This window comes from Electrophorus electricus, chromosome 2 (assembly GCF_041902795.1).
Source record: "Electrophorus electricus isolate QZ-2024a chromosome 2, ASM4190279v1, whole genome shotgun sequence".
NCBI lineage: Eukaryota > Metazoa > Chordata > Actinopteri > Gymnotiformes > Gymnotidae > Electrophorus > Electrophorus electricus.
In genome coordinates, this window is record NC_137498.1 from 43,002,224 (window position 1) to 43,028,629 (window position 26,406).

Here is a 26,406-nt window from a genome sequence, read left to right on the forward strand (position 1 = left end):
TTTTAAGTGAATCACAGACAGTAACAGCTGTAACCTTAGAGCAGAGCGCTTCTGCTTAGATCCTCAAATCTGGTGTCTGGGTTTTAATTTTTCCAGGCATGGTTGGTTAACTGGACAGTGAGTGCCTGGTCACACCTACCAGCTGGGGGAAAACCTTGACACCTGCACGCTTTCAGGGATATAAATAAAGCAACAGTGATAAATCCAGTTTTTGATTTTTGGATTTGAAGACTGGGGTAAAAACACCTCTGCCTCAGCAGTGCTGTGTGTTTAGTGAAGAAAGTAAATTACACATTTGATATCTTTGATTAGATTTTAATAAACAAATATACTTTTTCCCCCCTTATGATCCAACAACACAAATACCTAGATCTTTATTTTAATTTAGATATGCATTAAATTGCATATTATAAAGCCAATTATTATGAAACATAATATACAAATACCATAAGCTGTGAACAATTAGAAATTAGATGTGGCACTAGTCTCCAAATAACCTCACACAGAAGTGAGCTAAAAGAAGGGTTTCATGCAGGGGGGACGTGCAGCTTGTGCCCAAGAACCAGTCCAGTGATTACTGAGCAGCACCATGATTGCAGGCCCAGCTGTACAGCAGTGACCAGTGCCAAGTCTTGTTCAGGCTCCTAGGTCTCTGTGGTGCACCAGATGCAGGCACATGCGCTGTATGCAGCGCACAGATTGCTCTGTGTGTGTTGTTTTGCAGGCGTAGTGTTCCAGCCCTCAGAGAGATTAGGTCTAAAGTCACCAATACAGTTGGTCTGAGCTGGCAGCCTCAGTGCTGGCTTTGGTAGATGGCTTCTATAGGCTCTCCAACAATGATGTCTACCACAGACAGACAAACAAATGAACAATCACAGCTGATGGCAGAATGACATTCATTTCATTCGGTTGTTTTAACTTTTTTTTTTTTTTTTTTTTATTCTTAGACACAGAATGGAGGAACAGAAAGTAAACCAGATTTTTTCAGTTTTTTCCCCCCAAAGGCACCATGAGTGAACAAAGTACAAAAAGAAATACCAAGAAATTAATCTTGGTGTTTGAAACAACCTGAATGCATTGTTGTGATTACCATCATAGCCTTTAAGGTGATGTCATGACTCGGTTACATGGATTAAAGTGAATCTATCCTTTTGATTCCACGATACTCTGAACTGTCAAATGAACAGTATACATCATTAAACAGCCAATGAATTTTCCTTGGGATCTGACAGACCAACACAACTAACCTCATCCAAAGTGAAAGCAAACAACTATCGTTAGAAAAGATCTCCTGACAAAGTTTGAATGTGTGTCTGAATAAATCAAATGGTGCATTTCCCCATTCTACCAGAAGGAGGCGCTGGCACGGTGCATCATCACCTCACCATCTCTACGGACCACACAACAATCTTTCCCAAAATGGAAAATAAACATTAAACAAAATCAAATCAATCAATCATTCATATCTTCAACATGGTGACAAAACGCTCAAATTTTCCTGGTCCCGCTTAGGTTTTCATTATACTGACACCATTATGAAAGCATCATAACCCCTTGTACAATTGCTGAAATTAAAGACTTCTGAACAGAAATGGATCCCTCCGATCACTGACATAACGGTGTATATTACTGAGATAGTGTCTGTGTGTGTGTTTACATGGCTGTATGTTCTAACTTGCTTCTCAATCAAAAACGCTCGATCACAGCAATCTTCACTAAAACGTGTGTGATCACCCGCCATGTCAGCACCCATCAGTCCACAATCTGCTGTCCCACATTCATACACTCCTGCCTCTAGCTCAAGCATTAGTCGTACAGACACACATGGCCCATCTCCCAACCCTCAGTCACAGCAGAAAGAGAGATCTTGCTGCCACATCCGCCAGCTGTCCTGGAAAACCAAAGCAGTCACAAAATCCAAGATGCAAGCCTTTTTTATTGAGTGTTTTTTTTGTTTGGTTCCTTAAAAATTTATATATATATATATATATATATATATATATATATATATATATATATATATATATATATATATATATATATATATATATATAAAAAGAAAACAGGTGTGTGTGCATTCCTCAGCCACAAATAGGACGTGAGGTTAGCTTACAAAAGCTAGCATTTGGGTTGGCAGTGTTAGATCTCCGTCTGAATGCAGGAGTTTCGCACAGGGCTGGCTGCTTGCATCACGCCTTTGCCATGGTCTCTGTCTCCTGCGCTGGGCCCCAGCTCCGCCCTGCAAGTGGAGCTCATATTCTCCTCCACCATGTGACACAGAGGTCGCTCTGCACCTCCTGGGGTGAGGAGGGAGGAGACGGTGCCAGCCAGGGGGAGGGGCCCAGGGGTGGGGCAGTTCTCCAGGCGGTCATGCTCCACCTCAGGGAGGGGGCTGACCGGCACAGGAGTGGGCCGGGCCTGGGGCTCGTGAGTGCAGCAGTGCGGCCGGCAGGCGTCCAGGTCAGGGCAGCTGAACTCGGACATGTGGCTACAGTGGGAGTCAGTGACGGAGGGCAGGCTGCCGCTCAGGGACGGAGAGTCCAGCTCGCTGGAGTGGGTGCTCTGCTGCTCCAGGAGCTGCGCATCCATGTCCTCCTGGCTCTCGTTGATCTTGGTGCCACCGCTTTTCTTGCACATCTTGCCTTTGCTCTTCTTTCCAGATGAGGAGGTGGAGGGCTCTTTGACCCAGTGGGAAGAGCTGCACTTGCCCTCGTGGGGGCAGCTGGAGGGGCAGGGACCACCCCCCCGCCCCACTGTGCTACCATCTTCCACACTGCTGCTGCCACTGTGGTGGCGAAGTTTTCCAAGTTTGGACTCCACATCCACCTGAACGTCCATACTGCTGCCCTCTCTGCATTTTACACACACACACACACACACACACACACACAAACCCCTTTGGAAAATGTAGTACATCTCAACCCTCTGACAAGAAAACACATTTACCCAGTGAAACTATTCAGGGATTTTTTTTGGTTTTCTTTTGCACGTGTCTGGGCGAGGGCAGGTCTTTTCGTTGCCAACCTGTCCAGGGGCATGTAGGCATTAAGGATGGAGCCAGCCATGGCCTTGGTGCTGGCGCTGTCACTGATCGTCCCCAGGCTCACTGTGCCGGACTCTCCACTCAGACTGCAGCGTTCCTTCTGCACATCAGCCTGCACTTCCAACCTGGAAGAGAAAAATCACACACTAAACACCACTGCCAACACACTGCATACACAGATCATGCTTAATAGGACATTGCAGTGCTTTAAATACAACTCTACCCAGAGAGGAGTGACAGTCTTGATTGGCAATAGCTATAATCTGATCTTTTTTTGTGCAAAACTTGATTTAATGCATGGCTGTTTTTAAAATATTTTGCACTGCTCTGTGTTCAAATCACATTTGAGTTGTATCCAGTGTGGCTACAACTCAAACATTTTTCAACTTCTAGTTTAAAACGTAGATCATTTAGTCAGTTATTTTACAGACCATTATATTTGTATTATCTGCTCTAACACACTTGATTTAACTCCTCTTGTACTGATGAATCACTTCATGTCCTGTTCAAGTGCGTTACAAGAGAGAAAAATACGTAAACCACCAGTGCAGAAGGACATGGGCTAATGTGACCGCCAGCATACCCTACGCCCTGTGCCCCACTCTCCTGACCTGTTGAAGCAGCTGACCATGGCGCTTCCTGACAGACTGCCGGTGATGCTGGCTCCTGCAAGGGCCATGGTGCTGGCGTTCTCACTCAGGTTGTCCCTCATGGCACCGACCCGCTCCATGTGACACCCGCTGGCACTGAGGCTGCCCATCAGGCCGCCTACGCTGCCCTCGCCAATGCTTGGGTTGTGCCTAGTCTCTGCCACAGACGTCGTGTCTGTCCACAAAGGGAGAGTTAGCGCTTCCTTATCCACAGGCGCTGCACCATCAGTGGGCAGTAGTAGTTCAGTGGTTAAGGTACACTTGACTTGTAATCGGAAGGTTGCTGGTTCAAGCCCCACCACTGCCAAACTGCAATTGTAACCCTCACTTGCTCAAGTTGCTTTGGATAAAAGCGTCAGCTAAATGCCATAAATGTACAAAAATGAATACGCAGGCCATCGTGCTTGCAGAGGAGAGGTGATTATAGGGCTATGACAACTAATGTCCAATGAGAACATGGGACACCTTGTGATGTTAAATTGTAATGTCCAATCACTGTTTCAGTCTACATAAAAAGAGAAGATACAAAAACTGTGCCAGGTCCAGCAATTGAGCCAAAAAGAGAGAAAAATAAAAAAATTTAAAGGGAAACAAACCCCCACACAGTACAAAAAAAAGTTAGTGTTACACCTTGGGTGACAGGGTCTGGAACATATTTGTTCCAGACTGTTTTTTGTTCCTGGTACTACCAGTGCAAGGACAGGCTCAAGGAAAGTCTACAGCCATCAAACGAGCCACAGCAGCAGAAAAGTGTGGCCAAGAGAGGAAAGAAACCCACAATTGATGTTCTGTTAAAACCAAGCAAGCCACAAAGGAGAAAGGGAGACAGACAGAAGTGGAGCAGACAGACACAGGAGGCAGGAGTGTTTAGAGCAGACACGTTGCTCCGATTTCCTGCTCCTGATCCGGCTCAGTAAGGGCTCACCACAACTGTACATGCTTTTTTTATTTTACGGCAAAGGATTAAATAGTAACAGCGATGCAAAATAAGTGGGTGTGGTACTGGTCTGACCAAGCTAAACTTCTCAAGCAGGCTTCTTGTTCCGTAGTACATTTGGACTACAGTACAATGGACAAAACACAGCAGATGACAATCAACACAGCTCAGAAGCTGATGTAATGACTCAGGTAAAAGTTAATACAGGGTGTCACCAGGTCTGGGTGTAACAGAAGTCGAATTATTGATCTGGCACAGAGCACCTGATATTTAGAGAAGGGCTTTTCAGTGTGGGTTATATGATCAGAGGACTGAGTTTCAGCATCACATGCCCATACTGTGTTCATTGTGGTATATAAGGTCAGAGGGCTCTACTGCATCCCATGTAGGATATGGGGTCAAAGGCCAGGCCTGTAATGTAGCCAACATGGGATATGGGGTCAGAGGCGTGTGTGTGTGTGTGTGTCCATCCATCCCCCTCACCAGTTGCAGTTGCTCCATTGCCCACATTCATGTCGTTTTCGTCATCAAACTCAATGCGCACACCTTTCCCGTTGCCCGCGGACACACCACAGCCACCACTACGACACAGCGATATTGGCACCACGCCGTAGACATAGGCCAGCATGATGGGCACTCCAATACCTACACACACACAAAGTCAACATTCAGAGTTGAACAGGTGGTGGATTCATAAGACCACTGACTGTTATTTTTCTGAGCTAAGCTCGGTTAAGAAGCCAATCTAAATTGTACAGCCTGACCACAGCACAGCCCTGCTGTACGATTTGTAGACGAGGGTGGTCAAGCCAGCTTACCTACAGTCACAGCAGCTACTACTGGCGACACGATCACAGACAGCGTCACTCCACCTGCAATCACCAGGTTCCTCTTATGCTTTGAGATGTCCTTCCCTTCATAGCGATTGTGAATCTAAAGTAGTGGCCATAAGGAAAAATCAACAAAAACATTTAACCCCCCCCCCCCCCCCCAGCGTTGTCTTTCTCCCATTCATACACATACACACGTCGTATAATAGTGTTCTACCCCACACTGATGTGGCATTTGCATTCCTACTTTCACCAGACACTTATCTGACTTACAAACTATGTGGGCAGCAGACACTAAAATAAGCTGCACCACAGACGATTAAGCCATGCGAATTAATAAACAACATTAGCTTGGGAAATCGCTCAGTTGGTACTAAAAAGAAACTCCAGCAGTGACTAGTGAAGTAGTGAGCAGGGACCAGCTGTTTGGGTGGCCCAGCACCTGCCAATACAGCTCATGTCCCCAAATTGCATCATTGCATGCTGCCCAACAACACCGGGCACAGAACCAGGGTCAACACAACACAGAAAAAAAATATATATATTTAATCTCTCCACTGCATCACCCACTCACAGCTCAAACAGTAAGACACTCCTAAAACCCGCCTTTTTTGAGGAAGGCAAGAACATATCAGAACTATGTCCACAGCTTTGCATTTTTTGATAAATATGATATTTATCTATGATAAATATATAATATTTTGATATGATAAATCATAGCAAAAGAGAAAGAAAGACCATCAAAACGAAACATAGAAGAAAAAAGAAAAAGGTAGATGAGCACATCTGACTGACCCACAAGAAATCCGGAAACTTGTATCGAAACTTTGGGGCTGAGGCGAAAACTAACCACAGAAGGGAATTTCTGTTAAAATGCGTCATACAAAAAGAATCTGGAGTAACTAGATTTATTGGTCGCACAACTCCTTACCCTTAAATTTTCCAGAATGCTTAATTCCTTGTGTCTGCATGTCTAGTGGTTAATCTTAATCTGTAAATATATGAAATTGCTAAATTCTTAGTGCAACCCTGGTGTTGAAGTATTTAAAAATTTGTAAAAATATATCTGCCTTACAATCTACATAATATAAGTCCATTAACTTAATGTAGCTGGCCAAGTTAGGAATCATACTTAGGCCCAGTAAAAAACTGGTTTCCACCAAAATGTTTGCACCATTATGGATGTTTATTTAGACAGCAACGTGCGCAGTCATGACCGATCAGAAAAAAAAACTGGAATTTGCTACTCAACAAACTGGAACAAATATGCATCTTTCAAAAGCACCCAACTATAACCAAACAAAAATCTCCAAAATGTCACATGATCTGAATCAGCACGTGTGATGGCAAACAAACTGAACTTCTAGCGGTTTGCCCAGCTGACTGAACTGAAATGGAGTTCAGTGTAGGCAGTGTGTGGAACGGGCCGAACCTGGGATGAGGCACCCACCTTTCTACCCACGTACACAGGAATGCCAATTATCATGGCAGGGATGGCAATGCCAGCGATCAGTGCAATGCCAATCGGAGCACCCACCAGTGTGCCCAGCTGCCAGAGGATTTTCTTCTTCCTGCTCCAGGGTTTCTTGCCCCAAAAGGTGCACCCCGACGGGCTGTAGGAGGGGCAGGGTACCACGGCTCAGTCACTGCTCATCGGGTGAACACCTCACATCATTCACAGCTTCACCCTCAAATTCTCATCCACGCATCCAAAAACTTTGCTTTTCCTGTCACTTACAAATTAGCTAGTTCCCAAACCAGTAACGGGCATCAGGAATGTTAGGAGTGAAACAAAAATAAGTATGACTCTACTACATCAGGGATCCAGAATATAATTAATAGAGCTACTGTAATCAGTGTTGTAGTTCCTGTTACCCTTTAAAGCAATTATTAGCTATAATGTCAGTTTGGCCAATGAGTTCTTAAAATAGCTTACAGCAGCTTTAATCAAAACGCTATGTGACTGAGGGGTGCGGTGGCCGCTGACCTCAAGTAGTGCAGGTCTGAGATCTCCTTCATGCAAAGCCAGCAGAATTCACAGCCACACACAGCACAAGTCATGTGATTACAGCTCCCGTCGTTCATTTTGATGATGTAGGCCGCACAGCGCGGGCACGGCTTTATGTCGTCTGCTGGAAGTGTCACACACACACACAGACAGTTGTGTGTGTGTGTGTGCGTGTTACCTGCAGCCCCACTCTCCTGGCTGTAGCTGAGTGAGGGGTGTGTGTGTGTGTGTGTGTGTGTGTGTGTGTGTGTGTGTGTGTGTGTGTGTGTGTGTGTGTTACCTGCAGCCCCACTCTCCTGGCTGTAGCTGAGTGAGGAGGATCTGAAGGGCCGTAGCCGGAGGCTCTGGGCCCTCTGCTGTCTGGCTGTGTCACATGTCTGGTTGGGGTGCCACAGCTGCTTGCAGTGGTAACAGAACTCTGTCCCGCAGCCTTCTCGACCACACGTGATCTTTGGGCAGCTCGCACAGCCAAACGCTATAACTGCGTACCTGAGATGGTGGAGACACGCAGTCACAGTTGGTACTCATGTGAGACACAGCATGAGAAAAAAAAAAAAGTGTTAGCATTACCGAAACCTGCCACTGAAAATGTGACAATTACTGGGAAAATTGTAAAATCTGAATTAGTAGTGAATGATATATCCTCCACCCCTTCTTTTACACATGTATTGTTCAAAATACTTTGGCTTAGGTTTGTGAAGGGTGCAATCCACAGTCTATGAGGAACTCTATATTTTTAATAGATATCCACCCAACACATGGACCTTGATGCTGTACTATAATTCACTTACACATTCTTTCCCTCTGATGACCTTGAGATATAGATTATATTGTGCGCGCACACACACACACACACACACACACTTTGTCTATGTGGGGATTCACACCCTGGTTGGGGTATATGATCAAATTTAAAATGTTTGAGTAAACAGTGACTGTGCACAGCAGGAATTTCAGTTCAATACCATGTTAAAATGTAAAACCTTTAAACAACTATGACAATGATGGATAAAAAGGAGAGCAGAGCTGAACTGCAGCAAGACAGACAAACAATGAGTTTGGCAAGTCAGAGACAAAGAAGCACACCATCACCACAGGTCTCTACTGGAGAGAAAACTTAATGCTACAATTCAGCAAAATGTGGAGTCCCAAGTCACACAGGACCATGCACACACAAAGTTTATGGAGGTTGGCACAACTGGTTAGCAAAGCTTTCAGCAAAATATTTACTGTTAAAATATCCTGTGTTCTAGAGCACCGTTTTAGCAAGCAAATTGACAATTGGGTTTATAAACAAACAAAAAATATAAATTCCTAACTCTGTAAAGTTAGTAATGAAGAGTGTAAGGGTGAGTTCACTGACCAAACAAATGGCAACATACTGAATGCACCATTACAGGGTAAGAAACATCAAATGATCCACTCATTCCCAGCATGGAAAAATGAGCTCACTGCTTTGCTAAGAGTTGGACAATGTTCACAAGCAACTGCTGTAATCAACATGGCTGAGGGAGACACTCAGGGGGGGAGGAGGAGGAGGACAGTGAAACTGGAGAGCACCTGGTTCTCAAAACATGCCAGCTTTGTGGTCTATTAATAACGCACTCGTTTTCTCCCCTTGCTTTTGTTCTTTTCTCTCTTAAAGACGCATGAAGTGGGAAACTGAGGCGTTCAGGTCCAACTCCACGCATGAGACTGAAGGGGAATCTACGCTAGCAGTTTATACGAGATGAGGATCGTGGGATGAAACACTGGAGGCTGCCTGATCACCGTTTCCAGTTGGCTCTGTGAGGTCATGGTGGCTGTAACTGAACACCTCTCCATACATTTTAATGAAGGCGGGCGGAGTCCCAGACCTCTGACAAATATGTTATTTATAAACATGGGAAAAAAAAAAAAAAAAAGAAACAGGCAAGCTTAATATTCATTTAATGTTTGCCATCACTTTACTGATAATCTAAAAGATCATTAAACCTGCATACAAAACCAAGAAAATTACAAATTCACTCAATATACCAAAAATTGCATGACTAGTGCGCTGTCTAGAACTAAACACAAGTCCATTAGTGTGAACTGAAATGTGAAATATCACCATACAGTCCCTCCTGCACACGGCCTGCAACATCATTAATATTTGATTGTATTATGGCTTCAGTGCCAAGAGCACAGGATTGACGTGCACACGCTCACACCCCTCTGCTGTTCCCAGCAGGAAGATGCATATCGGCAGGGCGTCCAGAACTCCACATGGTTCCTAACCACACCCGCTGTGCGCAGTCAGGCTGAGGTGGGAGGAGAGGCCCAGAGGAACACAGCGGAGCCTGAGACAGAGGGAGAAACAGTGGGAGCTGACAAGGAGACAAGCCCCAACAAACCTGGAGATGTGCTGAACAGGGACCAGAGGGTTTAGAGAAGAATCAACACCACTAATCTGGCACACCAATCATAACAAATTAAACATCAGAGTCTGCTCTCAAAGCTTTGGTGCATGTTCTGTTGGCTTGTACAAGTTAGAACAGTTTACTTTAAAACAAGCTAACAATAGCAATAAAGCAAAACAGGATATGTACAGAGCTCAAGAAAGGAGCAGCTGTAATGGGAGGATTATTTGAAATTGTATATGCAACAGTGTATTTGCGTTCAGAATAGTGCATGTTAACACGCCATCATACCCAGCACAAGATAATAATCTGAAGAATGTTGCTTATTGTAAAAACCAGCTGAGCAACTACTTGTGCGTGATACTCCTCAGATTCTCTCATTTTCTGTGACATGAAGAGAAGGTTGAAATAAATTAGGTTGAAATAAATTAGTGTGGTGTTTTTCTTCTTTTTTTATTATATGTGTTGGGGTGCCCCTTATGCCAGCCTGTGTGTGCAGCACAGTGCAGATTTCGCCAAGTCGTAGCAGCAGCTGTGCAGAGGCATGAAGTGTGTCACTCTGTGGTCATTCTAATCAATGCACGTAAGGGGCCAAGAGCTGCACAAGAGTTGTCTACACGCTGACTAACAACAGGACTCGTACTGGCTCAAGCACAAGAGTCAAATACAATGGCGCATTACATCCGGATGTGCGGCACTCACACATGGGCGCGCTTCACGTTGAGTAATGAGGACAACTGTGAGATTTCAATAGGTCACCCAGATATGCTCTGCTCACAGGCTTCAGTCTAATAAATGCCAAGAGTTTTAGATCACCACATCCTTACCACTAGATAACACTGCTCCAGAACTGCCCTGCATGCTGGGTACTAAAGCCAGCATTTAAAAAACAAACAAAGGCATTGTCAGCAAGTGACCCTTGAAAACCAGGCTCATTTCTTTGGCTCTGCACCAGGACGCTACCATAATTCTCTGAACCCAACAGCAGTAGGCAGACAGCCTAAACACGCTCAGGCAGTGGTGTATCACAGTCTGGTCAGAGTCGGGTACCAGAACCTATTTTTACATCTATATATTGTGATCCTCTCCACTCATGCTAACAAAAGAAAAAAGGACAAGAAACACCAGGGCAGTGAATGGCAGGTTAAATCATCATCATCATCATCATCATCATCATCATCATCATCAGGACTGTGAAGTCAAATTATTCTGTGGATTGTGTTCAAATCATTTTATTATTTAAAAAAGGAACTGATCAATTAACTGATCCAATTGTTTTACATACAATGACTTAAATTCTCTTAGGATTTGTTTTTTCAAAGAATTGTTTCTTTAGGTCAAAAACATAAAATTACAGTAATTGAAGAGGCTATTGTTAAATAAATGTATAGCATAGAGAGAGGAACCCCAGCAGAATTTGGGTGTGAAGTGGTATGGGCATTTTTCACACTAAACAAAGTTCAATATTAATGGGATATACATTTGACTATTATATACTAAGTGAAAATCTTATCAGGATATAATCCCAATACAAGACGCATGACACAACAAAGTATTGCCTGGCTCTGAGTGTAGGGCTTGCTCTCTTCCTATGTGCTCATCTGTTTTGTGGTGACGTCTGGGAGGGAGTTTGAAAAAATCCTGTGATTAGATCCTCTGTGTCAGAGAGGAAGTGCCTGTTAGCCCACGCACCCTACCGAGCAGGCAGCCATCCAGGACCGGGCTTGATAGCTGACAGTTTAAAAGGTTAAAAATATGTTATAGCAACAGGTTCCTACTACAATTACAATGACGTGCAAAAGGTTGCACCCTGATTTGAGCACCACACCTAAAGTTGGCTGAGCAACGTCTTCTGCATCCTGTGTGCCATCTCACGACTCCAACAGACCATTATCACAGAGGGATTGGATCAAAAGTGGTCAATATGTGCACCAAATATTATCGTTTGGTTGGCTCATGTTTCTAGTATCTCAACTGCATTGTGACAAGATTTTATCTACTTCCCTTTACATTAGTGTAGTCAAATGTACCTGAATAGCCAGATTGAGAGCAGACTGCTTCTTAGGATGGAAAACACAAATCTGCTCATATCACCTGACAATTAACTTCATGTTGTTTCTCTTTTCTCATGTGATATGTAAACCCATGATGGACGCTTCGAAAATTGCACTTTTATATGGAGTTTTAAAATTCCTCCAAGTTAGAATCGTTTCCTGCACAGTTTTCTGCACTCCTGCAGTTACTTCATGTGATATGGAAGGGTTTTGGTTATCAGTTGTAGCTCGGGAGATGAATGGGACTAAACTTGTGTTAACATTAATCTTAAACGGGTCTCAGATCACCTGCAGTGGATCGAGTGATTTTAAATGCATCTCAGGTGTGTTTAAATGCATCTCAGGACTTTCCCTAACCAGACACAATACTGATTCTCAAGATGCATGAAAGGACCAATTGTAAAAAGGGCCAATGAGACAAACAGTGATCTGATCACTCCAGGCATTTTTGTCTGTTGCAATGCTGTATTTTTTTGAACTCCGTGTGCATGGGTGTGTTGCACTGGTTTTATCTGTAAAAATTTTCCCTTAGGGGGTAGGTGTGGATGCATGGTGTAACATGTAAAATCTTCCCTTGGGGAGTGCGTGTGTGTGCGCATGCATCTAACCCGCAGTCCGGGGCAGGGCACCAGCGGCAGTCTGGGTCGGCCACAAGCCAGCGGCGGAGCATGAACTCCTCGTACTTCTCCATGAGTGCGCGATCTCCCAGGATCATGCGGATGTCATGGGGGTTGAAGCGCTCGGAACACTCGGGACAGCTGATGTTCACCCTGCTCTCCGAGATCTCGATGCGCAGATACTGCCGCAGGCAGTCAGCACACGAGCGGTGGTGGCAGGTCATGATGTCAGGGAAGCGGTCACGGGCGTGCCGCAGCAGACACAAGGGGCACTCCAGCAGCTCAGAGGAGGAGGAGCAAGAGGTGGAGCCTGAGGGAGTAGAGGAAGCAGCCATGCCAGGGGCAGAGAAAGAGGAGGAGCGATCGTGCTGCTGAACCTCTGAGTGCACGCTCTCCACGCTGGCGATGCCGTCCACGCCGCTGGTCAGGGTGCGGGACTTGCGGGACTTGGGGTCCCCACGTCGGCGACGGAACAGCGAGCGCAACGAGAGGCGCCTCTTTTTGGGCGTCTTCCGCACCGTGGGTAGGCTGATGGAGGAGGTGGCAGAGGGCAGGTCCCTCTCAGAGCCCTGGGCGTGTTGCTGCAGACTCATCTCGGCAGAGCACAGGGGAGCAGCTACAGGGAGGCCCGGAAAAGAGGAGGAGTGAGAGGGAGGGGATAGAGGGGGAGGTGGGGGCAGGGTGTTACGGCATGGTACCGAGCCCTCCAAGAGCCGCCCCCCTGGGCCGACTGGCTCAAGCTGGCCCACACACGACACCTCAAAGGCACCTGACGGGCTCTCGACAGGGTCTGTGGAGGAACACAGGTAGAATAATATTGGTTAATACAAGAGGCAAATTTTGGGTGATACCTGTAAAGTCCATGGATTTTACATAACTGAGTGCAGTGTTGAGCAAGCTACTTTAATTAGGTTAGCTAAATTAATTATATGTTAACCTACAATAAATGCAGCTCAAAAAAAAACAAAAAAAAAACCACACACAAACCTATCCTGTTGAGAAATATAGCCAAGAAAACATGGCAAATGACTTGTCAAAAGTTTAGCTTTAAAAAAAAAAAAAAAGCTAAACTTTTGACAAGTCATTTGCCATGTTTTCTTGGCTATATTTCTCAACAGGATAGGTTTGTGTGGTTTTTTTTTTTTTTTTAAAGGTTGTTTTCTCTTTGGTCTAAACAGCAATAACAACCATGAGTCATGCGTCACATTTCCAACATGCATTAAGAAAGTGAAATGTGGCATTCATCAACCCATAGATTTAAATATAGTGGCTGTCACCTACCAACTTGCTGTTGTGAAATATTTGTTAAATTAATAGCTTGTCTAATTGTAGTGACACTACTGGAATGGACCGAGTACCATGTTGAGGAAATGGAGAGAATCAAAAAACAGAATTCCAGTCAGCCCAGTATAGCTGAACACATGACACTTTCACGATTTATCAGCTACGATTCACTGCATTCTGCACCAAGGGCAGGCGGCAGTCAGTGACCCAGTGCCTAATACTGACAGTCAAGCACCTAAAGGCTTACTGGTCTTGGAGGTCACATATTGCTGCCATTACTCCAATACAGACTATAGAGACCTGGGCAGGGAGCCATACCCGAAAAATAACCACTTGGGTTTTACTCACTCACACACGAAAAGCCGTATCGCCAGTCATATACTGCTGACACAATCACTGTCAAGCAAGGCTACGTTATAAAATGCAGAAATGTAGTGATGCATCCCAGAATGTCCTGACAGCACTGGGGCAAGTAGAAACTGCAGAGGCAAAGTAATATTGGTAATACGCACATGCATAATTGGGATTTATAATCCAATTATGGTAGCTCAGTGGTTAAGGAACTTGAACTGGCAACCTTCTGATCACTAGTCAAGTCCCACAACTGCCAAGTTGCCATTGTTGATGCCCTGAAGAAGACCTTTAACCCTCAATTTCTCAAGTTATGTTCAGTCAGAATAGTAAGTCGCTTTGTATAAAAGCATCAGGTAAATGTAAATAAATACAAAACTTCACAGTAGTTGAAAGTTAAAGCTATTTGTAGGCTGGCAGATGTTAAACATGGGTACAAATACAAATTTATACAATTTCCTCTCTTTTGGAATGAAGAAACAGACCAAAGCCAATCCAGGATGGACTTCTGTCTGCCTCCCCCCAGCCCCAACTACAGGGACATGTTCCAGGAAATTTCCAAAGACAAAATGAGGAAAAAAAGATTAGCATAATGAAAGGCACACTGCCAATCGGGTCTTGCATCAACTGCACACATGCACACCCTTCCCAGCCACACTCCGACTCTCATGGTCTGGAAATGCAAGCAGGCTGCTGCTCAAAGCAAACAAAATTCCTGAGTTGGGGCATTTCAAGAGCAAAGGAAGAAACGAAACCCTCATCTCCTGCTGCGGAGATGCTCCTCAAGATTTTCCTTAAGTTTCCAAACAGATCACAGGCCCACAGGACAAATAAAGAAACATACAAGTTCCCATCTTTTATGTCCAACAGGCTGGATTTGTTAAGCCACGGTCAGGCTTTAACTCCAGTGGCTGTGGTTTCTCTTGGCATATGCCGGAGTGGTTACAACTGACTCAGGTCAGTTAGTGCTTTCTGTATGCTACTCTTGTCTGTATAACATTAGTACGTTTACCCTCACATGATCTCCATTAACCAGGAAAGACAAAGGCTACTTAAACAGTTATGCTGATAGAATACAGTTTTAGAGCTTTGCATTGCAAAGCTTTACCATTGCTTCTGAATAAGTCACACATCTATGCAATTATTCGGTTAAAAAAATAAACATTTCAATACCACTAATGTTTGCTGCATTTGAAGGCAATTCTTCAAACAGAATAATCTAAGAACATGAAAAACAACATCTTAAAGCTCAGAAGCAGGTTCAGAGTACAGACAAATACACTCAGTTTTCTTTGTTTGCCCAATGTTGTACAGCATTATACACAACTGAAAAGTTACAAAATCTAACACACCTATTGTGTGCACATTTGTAAATGTATAAAAGGTCACATATCTGCAAAATAAACAGAAAAACACAAACCCCCAACAAACATTTTTTGTAGCCACATTATGTGCGCGTGCGAGATGACATGATGCATTGAGTCGATAATGACACCACCCCCAGATGCAACCTTAACGAATGCATGACTATTGTTAACTATGGTGGTGGTGAAATATGTTAAAAACGAGAAGGGTTTGCCATTCTCAAATTGCTTAGCAAAAGAAACTCTACCATTAATTTAAAAATGTTAGAAAGCAGCCAACATAAGCAAGAAGGCTTCTGCCAAAGTATGTCAACATCAGAAAGTGATCAACTATTATTAAGCATTTCTTTAGCCAGGGTTTTCACATTGAGATTAAAATCTTTCATACAAAAAGAGCCCTGGCCAAGTCAGCAGTACATGAAGGAAGACAATTAAAAGAACAAAAGGAAGGATGAGGGGCCACCTATTAATAAAGAAATAAAATAGCTCAATTTGACACTTAAATGCTGCCTTACCATATTTATGATGCAGAACTGGGACTTTAATTGAATACATGTCTTAGAAAATAAATTGCAGTCTTATTTGTTAATGAAAGTACAAATATGAAAAGTACAGCAAATGTGAAGGAAGCTGGCCAATTATGGGTTTTTACATCAAAATAACCCAATCCATTTGTCCTGAAAGAGGTATTTTCATAAAGTTCACAGCAATTAACTGAATTATTTTAATGAATGTTAATGCCGCAATGTTAAATTGTGGCAGAATCAAATGTGTGTATAGTTGTTTAAGGCATGCCTGTATAAAACATCACCAGTCTATAAATCAGTATAAAAGGTAGAATAAAGTAGTTTCTTTGCGTGCTGAGTCAAACATGCAAGATTAAATTTGAGCATTTTTGTAAAAATGTTAGCTTCATTATGAACATCCCACATTACAAGCCAGCAAACCTAGAATGTTAACCTAAACACCATTTTCAGTAAAGCCTATACCTACATTATTCAAAACAGCCATTCTTGGCTGTAATCTGCCCATACCACTAGAGACTTTCCTAATTACGTGATTAACTGTAGAACAGGCCACTAGGTGCCTACTGCTGACTTCAAAGTTCATCACTGTGGAAACTACAAACATAACTAGCTGACTTCCTGTAGCTACTGCTCAGATAAGCAGATTTATTTAAAAAAAAATTATATAATTTTTTTAAAAAGTCAGGGAACAAAAAATGTTTGCTAGTGTCAATACATGCTTACTAGCTAGTGTTAGCTAGCATAGAAGATCAACTTGTATAACTGTAGTAGTTAATGCTAGCTAAGTAAACATCATAAAATGTCAAGCACGTACCAACAAATACACACGCACATACCAACACCCCTAACGTTTCATCAGATAGCCCTACTTAGCCAGTGTATTTTTTTTAAACAAAAGCACCTTAAGCAAAGTGCACAAACACACAAAATGATGGTACTTGCAGAGGTTTGCTAAAATACCATTAAGAGATTCAAATACAGGCTACTGCGAGCTGAACGTAGAACGAGCGTTCATGGAAGTAACTAACTGACATAAAAGGTGAAGTAAATATATACAGTCAGTTTTTATATAGGAACAAATGCCTGCATGCCACAGTACACCAACATTTAACTTATTGCAAAAATATTTTAACACGAAGGAGACCACAACTTCAGCTAACCTACCTCTTATCTCTGCAACCATCCCAAAAGGGTCCAAAGGTGGACTAGCAGACATCACTAAATTGGTACTACCTGAAACATCAGATAGATTGAACTGCGGCTAGCTAGACTCAATCCATTACTAAATGAAAATTCCTCTTCTATGCCATATTAAACAAGCTCTTATATAAAAGGAGCAGACAATACAGTTGAGCAAATCTTTCCCATTATATTAGTAAAGACTCATATGGACGGCTTCCCCGCGTTCTCCTCTTCTCAGGGAACAGAGCAGACTGATACCCGCATTCAATCTCCCTTCAATGCATTCATTCATTCCTCTGACTAAAGGTCAGATGCATCTTGACAAGAACTGGGTCTCCAGTGCAGCGCCTATGATGAAATCAGCCCATCTCAGCATGCAGGCATCACAACCAAAGCTGCAAACCCTTGAAATAAACGAACAACAAACAGATAAGGACAGGAACAGATGACTGCTCTGCATTATGTTCAACAGACACGCGAAGGAGATAACAGGCTCTCCCGCCAGTGTCGAGCGCTCTCCACGAAGCACGCTCCTGGCCAGCACTTTAGCTTGGCAGCATGACCTTGCCAGACACACCAGCACTCTCACACTAGCAAGGCCTCCCTGGGTGAGGCCTGCAATCAGACAGACACATGCAGTCATGCTCTGCATTTTCTGAGGGGCTACAGGAACATGGGCTGTGCTAGATGATGATGCAAATATGATGGGGAGGAAAAAGAGGAGTGCCAAGATGGAAACTGGAAAAGTCCTGTGCTACTGAGTGTACGTCTGTACATAGCTGTTCCAGTACTTGCATAAACACCTCATACTGTTCCAATTACAGATACCTGTAAATACTTGTACAGTACACACTACAGAAAATGCAGACATTCCTACTGGACAAGCTGAGAAACGGGTGAACCTACACAACTGAAAGGCAGATTTGCTACCTGTAAATCTCATCGGTACTTCTATGTAGGGTTAGCTGGCTCTAGAGGAGAAGCCATCATTGTTTGAAATCACTATGGTAAATCATTTCATCCCTCTACACCTTAAAAATTACATCAGAAGTTTGTGTATACACTGTTAAAAGTTCACACTTGCCACAAACTTCATTACTCGACAAACAAGTGATTGTTGCTTGAGGAAAACTGCTCACTTTCTCAGGAGTATTGAGAATACACCTCCATACACCCACCCAGGTTTGCCCTTGAGCAGTGTGAATAAAGCAGGCGTAGAATGCTAAAGCATTTCCTGCAACACTGAATGTACTTTCAGACCTTTAGCTGGACAGAAGAGAGCAGACCCACCCCCACCACCCCAAAGTGCACTACTCGTGGAGCTCTCTGTTGACTAATCTGAGTAGTCTGCGCCTGCCAAGCCAAAAGGGGAAACAAGACCATCCAGCCTCCAAATCTGTCAAGGGAACAGCTCATTTTTTCTTATTTTGATAAAATGTAATCCAGCACCATCTTAATTTAACCAGAAAAGAACACAGGCTACTTAAGACAATGATATCCATGCTATGAAACAAAGCTAATGAAGCAAGACTGGCACTGGCTAACCACATTTGAGGTTGATCATGTGGCTAGGTGTCCAGACTAGTGGCTCAAAGCACAGATTCCTCGTCCAGAAATCAGAGGCTGAATATTGAGACAAGTAACAAGTGCTTAAAGCAATGCAGTACTAATGTTCAAATCCAACTGTGTACAATATCTATACCCAAAATTTCAGCCCAAGGATCTTTGAGTAGGAGTTACCAGCATTTGATATATGGTTCACATTAAGAAAAGAAAAGGGAAACACACACCACAAACATACTTGTCTTACAACAATCAAGTCAAAAAAAAGAAACAGCACCTGGGAAATTAAATCTGCATGAACTCAGGCCCACATACCAGGAGCATAAAAACATGCACATAACTCACATTTTTGTTAATTTCAATTGAACATTTTTACAAAATAAAAGTCCAAACAAGCATTGCCTTTTATATGGTTGTGTCTACTCATTAAAGATATGTAACCAAACAAAACCACACCAAACACCTTGAAAACATTTTTTATAGCTTCCAGAGTTCTCTCAAAGGTGAATGTCATCAAAACTGCATAGTTGTACATGTTCATCAGCACAACATATGGAAATGCAAACCAAAAAGGCAACTAAATGTTTTCACACAATATTTCATACTTCAGAGAGCAAGTATGTAGCTTCTCACTTATCTACATGTACACTGAAACCAAACGACCTCAGAAAATGGTGTGCAACATCCTCCGTTTATTTTCCATACACAACAGCCAATAAGTTTCCGAAAGCTGTAATATTGTTGGTTTGCCAGTATAGACAGACTGTGACAACACGGTAACTCTTTACTCAGAAAGCACTAAGAGAATAGATGGCCTTGTGAACACTCTAAATATATGTTCAATACCTTGGTATGTGATGCTCATTTCAGCATTCATTTGAATAAACTTACACTTTGTTAATTTTGAAAAACTACCCTAAACGTCAGCCTTATGAACTAGTCTTTCACTTCTCAAGTTGAACCAGAAGTATGTATGTAGTTGTTAAGACTGTTGAGCTTTCCTTGTGGTAGTGTTCACTGTGCTGTACCTACAGATATGCAATAACAGGCAATATGATCATGCAGTCATTCACACTCATGCTGGCTGTACCTGCTAGGGGTCAGACAAGTGGAGATATGGCCACAAAGATATTTTAATAATGCACTTTCACCAATAGCAGGATCAGATTAGTGCGGAATCATGTCAATAAACTCAGCCGTCATATTGCACAAGCACCCAGCAGCACTCTTAAGACATCCTCACACTGAAGAGGGTGAGCACCTGAGATCAGTTAGGTTAAAGAATAACCAGGGACACTCGAGTGAAGCACAGATCACAGCAGAATACCCAAAGGAGCACCAACATGAAGAAAGGCCCTTGTTCAAATATTGCATGCCAGGTGCTTGGGGTCAGTGCTCCAATTCTCAACCTGCCTGGTTGGGATAGCTTGTGTCAGTTCTCTGGGAATGTCATGTTCGTGCTAGGACACATCCAGGGAACGCTCCACTGGGAAATGGCAAAAATATTAGGGGCGCCACGAGGAATCAATGTTATTGACTAAAGTCAACAACCAAATAAGCTGATGACGAACTGAACCGTGGATTAGTTGGTGACATCATGGGGTGTTTTTCATGCTGACTCAGAAAGCTGCTGACTGGAGTGAACAGCAGCACAATATCAACAACACTGCGGAAGCATTTCACTATAACTCGGCCCAAAAGATTGGAAACTGCAACAATTTGCAAAGATTACCTTACCTGGCATAGGAGCATATCAGTTATGCTGGAGCATCTGAAGAGGAGGCACGTTGGCTCTGTGGATGACGACTCGTCTCTGTAAATTAGCTAGCTAGTTTGCCAATGCTAATGATAAAGATTCATGACAGTAAGTTAGTTATATAACTAATTTTATCATTAATAGTTTTATCATCCAGAGAACAAGTGTACCTCAGTATTGCTTGACATTATGAGCTGTATACACACGCGCCTCCCTCTCTCCCTCCCTCTCTCTCTCCCTCTCTCTCTCTACCAGTAATAAGATCTCTGTTCGCAATGCAGTAGCAGTGGGAGTACTGTATATACCCTAAATTTACAATATTAAATGTTCATGGTGACATTTATGGCTGGAAAATGTTTTCTAAAAGATGTGCTCTCAGCATCAACACCCCAGAGAATTTGATGCTTTCTAAGTCACTATAAATTCCACATCCCCTGTGTGGCATGTGTGCCCAGTGTTGCAATCAAGTGATTTATGGGTTTGTTTGATTTTGCTCGAATCTGACTCTTGAAAAAAAGCTACAACCCTAATAACTCATGCCACCATTTATCATTAAACTGGAAATATAGAAGTGAAACATACTTAAAACATTTCAATAAGCAACAGAGAATTCAAGAATCATAAACAAATATGGCTTGAGTGTAGATTTCTTAAATGGCATAGCTGAGGCCCTGCCAAATGTCTTTAAACATCAAATGCAGCCTGAAGAGTAGCTGCAACAGCTGTGTGGTTGTCTCATTTCTGTCTTTGCCCTCATGTATTACTGGAAATTTAGATGGATGGTTTGGTTTACTTAATTAAAGGAAAACTGCTGCAGTATAGTTCACTGCGCTACTTTGTTTTTCTTTGGTTTAAATTTTCAGATAAAACTGATATTGGAATTTATTTACTTTTTGTATAAGTAGGAAAGTTAATGAATTTTTGAAAGAAGCATTCATCTTTAATTGTTAGTTAGCACAATCTTAAAACACATACCTAAAGCTGATAGCTAAAAGGATCCTTTGAGCAATTGCACGACCCATAAACCAAATAGTCCACTTGTCGAACCAAACAGTTGATAGATTATTCAGCCTTTACTTTTAGCCCTAGTTACTGTTGAACACTGGCTGGGATGAAGACCACTTCAAAAAGGCACTGTTTTTTCCTAATTCATCTACTCAACTACTCAGCATCGTCTCACCGGAGTATTTTCTCTTTCACCCAATAATACACTATTCTCCCTTTTTAACTGCTACGTTCTGTTGGCAAATGTTTATGGCCAGTACAATATCCACAATTGAGGTTCATGAATGTACATAAGCCTTGAACTGAAATGTGAACCGCAAAACAAACTGACAAGTTCAGAAGCAGGCTGCAATGGTCTAATCATGCATTACAAAGCAGTTTGCTTTTCGGCCAAGAGTTCGATGACCCTGTTTCTGAAACCCTATCAGCACGACCTTCCGTTGACCAGCAGTGTACATCAGTTCAGTAGAGCAGCACACACTGTATTGGACTTGATCTAAACTCAAACATTTTTTGGTCATAGCAGTTGGCCACCGGGGAGACCACAGCCTTGGACAGAGCACTCAGAACAGCTGCATCTCTGAGTCAACAAAACAATGCCATATAATGTGCGTGTACACAGACAGAGTGTCAATACATATTCAGAAAAGGTTATATTTTCAAATATTGGCTTAATGACCTTATAAAAAACAGAGTACAAGTTTCAAAAGGAAACACCGAATCTTTTCGCCATATCATTTTTTAAATATACTAAAATATTTGTGTTTCTTATGAATGCAGTCTCCCAAGTTCATGTTTTAAACATTTTTGCAATACATTGATAAATGAAACCCACTGATCTCAATTTGTGTGAAACACTCTGATGTTTCCATATATATGCAAGATGTCCCTGGTCAGGTAATTTTATTATAATTTAATCACCAATAAGGCCTTGGAGAGCCAGAAGTGGCATTTTAAAAAATGGAACGTTATTGTAATGTTGACCAATCGTAGGTAAACATCGGATGACAATTCTCTTCTCAGCCTTGGCATAAAGTGCTCACTTCTCACTACAGGAAAAAAAAAACAAAACAAAACAAAAAAACCTCAAGACTTTGATTAAGATCACAAAGCTCTGTGTGTATGTGCATGTGTGGGCAGGGGGGTCCTTATAACTAACTACATTTTCCATGCTTTATACTCAGGCAGATATGGCAAATTAAATTTGTTTGTTTATGGTATACTTAGTTACCAAAAAAAGTATGATTCTCAGGGTTCAAACCATGGTAGTCTGCAATCCTGATAGTTTATGAGTTAGACCTCAGCAGCTAGGGCTTCTTAGAACATGAAAACATCTGAAAGTATTATAAGATAAATCCTCATCAATTCATATCGTTTGTTATGTTGTCCCTACTGAAATGACATCATGGTTCCTTAGAACAGGAAATGGACACACAATCAACAATCAGGCGCACTGCCACACTCATTGCTACCCAACAGAAAATAAGCTGTTTCCATACAGGCTTTAAAACAAATACTGATTCGTTCCTTCACCAGTTCGTGAGACTGCCAAGAAAACAGAATCTCTAGAAGTTAATAACTTTCACTTAGGACAGCTGGCAAATTTACAATTGCTACTAAAACACAAATCTCACCCACTCACTTAAATGTTAACCGAGTGAACAGGATATAAAAAATTAACCAATTTGCGCATCGAATAGTTTAGCTTTTTTGAAACACTCCCTGACTAGATCAAACTAAATAAAAACAGCTTTTCTCTGCTATATCGCGACCATGAACTTACTGACTATCAGAAAACGAAAAGATGAAATCACGCATTAACAACCAAACTTTACACTGGGATTCAAACATTGTTTAAAAGAGGGCTTTTTTTCTAAATCCAGCAAACTGAAATTAGCAAATGTCATAAGAACCCTAAACATTATCCACATCATCATCATCATCATCATCATCATCATCATCATCTACATCGGTAACTTAAAAAACAGTTAACACAGCCAACCACCGTTTCTACAAATCATCATTTATGACATTTGCTATAAATATACTAGCTAACACATTAACAGCAGTTACAAAGTTAGCTAACCTCACTAACAGCGATCCCCCAGCGACCACAGATTAACGACTTCAGTCGAAGCCAACAACGCAATTAAACTGTGGTGTTAAGAATGTATTCATATCACTGCAAGCAGGCGTGAAATTGTCAATGTTTTACACTGTACCGAAACGAAACTACCAAACCAAAAGCAACTACGCTAGCCAGCTCGCCAGGTTAGCTGTACTCCGAGTGAACAAGCAGAGCCGAGCTAAGATAGCTGGGCCTACTGGACAAACCAGCCACCGTTGCCCATAAACACCAAATACCCAGACAACTGGCCATCTCTGTTGGTTAATTAGCGACTAGCGAACACTTTCAGGAAGCAGCAATTAAATCAAAACGGGTTGACTCAGTTTGACACTCCATGGAGGATTCTTTGTGAAGTGCAATGTTTTCTGTCTTTTACTGCTTTGTTTGACGCTACCTAACGACGTTCGGCTAGCTTAGCCATACTCGAAGTTATGAGAATAGCTGGGCTAACGCGAAAAAGGGGGGAAAACGAAAATATTTCTTTGCCGGAGAAGCCTTACCTTTAGAGCTACCCACGAAACAGCATTTCATTCCAAACCACGCAAATAAAATCGACGCCAACCGAGGTTTGAGTGAATAACGAGACTGCTTTCACAGTTGTGGAAACTTGGGTCGAGTCAACAACTGCCCGTCCCGTGGCCTCCTCGCGCTGACTCACGCGCCACTCCGACTCCCCTTTTTCATGAAACGTTCCAGCGCGATCTCGCGAGAGGTGTCCTTAAAAGGGCACGGCTCCTAAACAGACTGAGATCACAACTGCGACAGCTTAAAGTTTGTTTATTTTCCTGCCTCATAGGCTATCGAATGACTAGAACGTTAACTCTGTTTTCTAATTATAACGTGAGCTTAGTTAATGCGGAATCTACACTTAACTGTGTAGATAAATATACACATTCCATGTTGTTGATAAATTGATTTAGTTTCATCTATCACATTTCATAAAATATCTCACGTTTTTCTAAATATGACATACATGATCCACAATTTGACTTAATTTACACATATATAGAATCGCTTTAAATATCTTCATAATTAATTTACACATCTATAAATGTGAATCATAGCCTAATATGGAAATTATCACCATAATTCCAAACCTGAAATTTAAGTGCACAATGAAGCAGCATGTATATTTTTTAAATGATTTACGGAGGTTGGCTGTGGCTTTTCACCAAAGTTGTTATAGTTTTGTGATTTTAAATTATTTAAATTTTGTTTATGATTTGCTTATCATTTGCAGAAACACTGCTGTTTTCTTTCTGCATACATTTAATAGCAGCACTTATTGACTTGAAGTTTTAATCGCTCTTCATCTGTCTTGTCTGACTGCACCCTAAAGCTTATGTGGTTTTGTCTTTAGGTTTGATTTTTGGAAGGCTTTGAAAGGTTTGTCAGTTATTTTTATCATTGCCACTCAGACTTTTCTTAGAACTGCACAGTTGCACCGTACTGTGTGCATGTGCACTGCCTTTGATCTCCACGCTGCACATCATACCCAACCCTGTTCCAGGAGCACCTTTCTCCTTGAGAGTTTAACCCTAACCTATCACACCTATCAGATGGCCTCGAGAGAGAGGACCTTCATTTCACAGTCCCTGTGGTGTGATCACACTGTGGGCTGTACTTCTATTTTACCATAAATCTACTGCCCTGCGATTAGGCCTTTACTTCCAGTGTAAGAAAATGAAAGAATGAAAAAAAAAGAGAGGAAATCAAACATGGTACATACATGACAGGGAGAATGTGCCAAGCACCAGTGCACAGCTCTACCTGCATGTTCCTGTATTTACATAACATTCATACCTGACATACCTGGCAGGGGTGTTTCAGTGGAAACAGGAGTCTAAAAAACATTCCAACGGGAAGGTCCACAATCAGCTGTAAAGCGAGTGGCCTCTCTGTCTAGGACCACATACAAACTTTCAGTAGTCCAGCACATTTAGGATGGACATTTTTGTTTTGTTTCGAGTGTCAGGAGAGAGATTATTTCTCATGGCATGCAGAGGTCACTGGGGCCTATTGTAATGGCAGTGCTGTTCAGTTGCTGCGCAATCAGTATGAATGAGGGGCTGTGTGGGCTCAACAGTGTAACTCTAATCTGCTGTTGGGGATTGTATAACAGAACACTAGCCCCAGCAATCGATTTTTTTTTTCTTTTTAAAGGAAGGGAGAAGAACTGGTGAGCATAATGCAACCATCTCCCATTTCTTTACTGTTTTTTCAGGTAATCACATGTGCTTCAGTTTTCACTCCTGTAAAGTCATTGGTTCCTTCCTGATGTCAGAAGGAGGGGGCAGGGCAAAAAGTGATTAGGTATTTATCCTTAAAGATCATTTCTAGCTATGGTCATCTGGGCAGGGTGTAAACAAGGAATGACTCAGCCTGGTTTTACATCCTACAATCCAGCATAGAGTGACAGGGATTCCCTCTCTACACTCGAGCTGAAGTGAATCTTTTGTGTTCAGTCAACATTTTAAACATAACTAGACTCAGTGTTGATACCAGTCACTGTGAGGTGCACAAGACATTAGGAGATGATGAAGACTTAGGTACAAGGTATGATCAGACTGGAAGGTAATAAGTATTTCAGTGCTGGCAGTTTGCTTTCTATATGCTTTAGTTATATATTCTACTTTTGAACACACACACACACACACACACAACAGTTTTATTTGCTTATAAAACAGACAAACACACATTTTAATCATTAGTTAGCAGCTTGTAGA

At 42.3% G+C, this 26,406-nt stretch overlaps 1 protein-coding gene and 1 long non-coding RNA gene across 4 annotated transcripts; one reads left to right on the top strand and one right to left on the bottom strand.

Annotated features, from left to right (window-relative positions):
- Nucleotides 1-629: 629 nt before the first annotated feature.
- On the bottom strand, nucleotides 630-24,345 carry rnf19a (ring finger protein 19A, RBR E3 ubiquitin protein ligase). Of its 3 annotated transcripts, none has more exons than XM_027022885.3 (10): nucleotides 24,181-24,345; nucleotides 12,512-13,310; nucleotides 7,749-7,957; nucleotides 7,448-7,589; nucleotides 6,911-7,073; nucleotides 5,449-5,563; nucleotides 5,114-5,275; nucleotides 3,655-3,868; nucleotides 3,025-3,168; nucleotides 630-2,851 (listed from the first exon to the last, which is right to left on the bottom strand). In XM_027022885.3, exons 1-10 carry the CDS (start codon nucleotides 24,209-24,211, stop codon nucleotides 2,140-2,142), a joined length of 2,691 nt encoding a protein of 896 aa, XP_026878686.2. In that variant the 5' UTR covers nucleotides 24,212-24,345; the 3' UTR covers nucleotides 630-2,139. The 3 variants fall into 3 exon arrangements, with proteins under 3 accessions (XP_026878686.2, XP_026878687.2, XP_026878685.2); XM_027022886.3 differs by having other exon boundaries at nucleotides 6,998-7,073; nucleotides 7,448-7,592; XM_027022884.3 differs by having other exon boundaries at nucleotides 7,448-7,592.
- Nucleotides 24,346-24,409: 64 nt separating this feature from the next.
- Nucleotides 24,410-26,368, top strand: LOC113585419 (uncharacterized). Its single transcript, XR_003411506.3, has 3 exons — nucleotides 24,410-24,451; nucleotides 25,041-25,066; nucleotides 25,905-26,368. It is a non-coding gene; the product is annotated as an uncharacterized LOC113585419 (long non-coding RNA).
- Nucleotides 26,369-26,406: the final 38 nt, after the last annotated feature.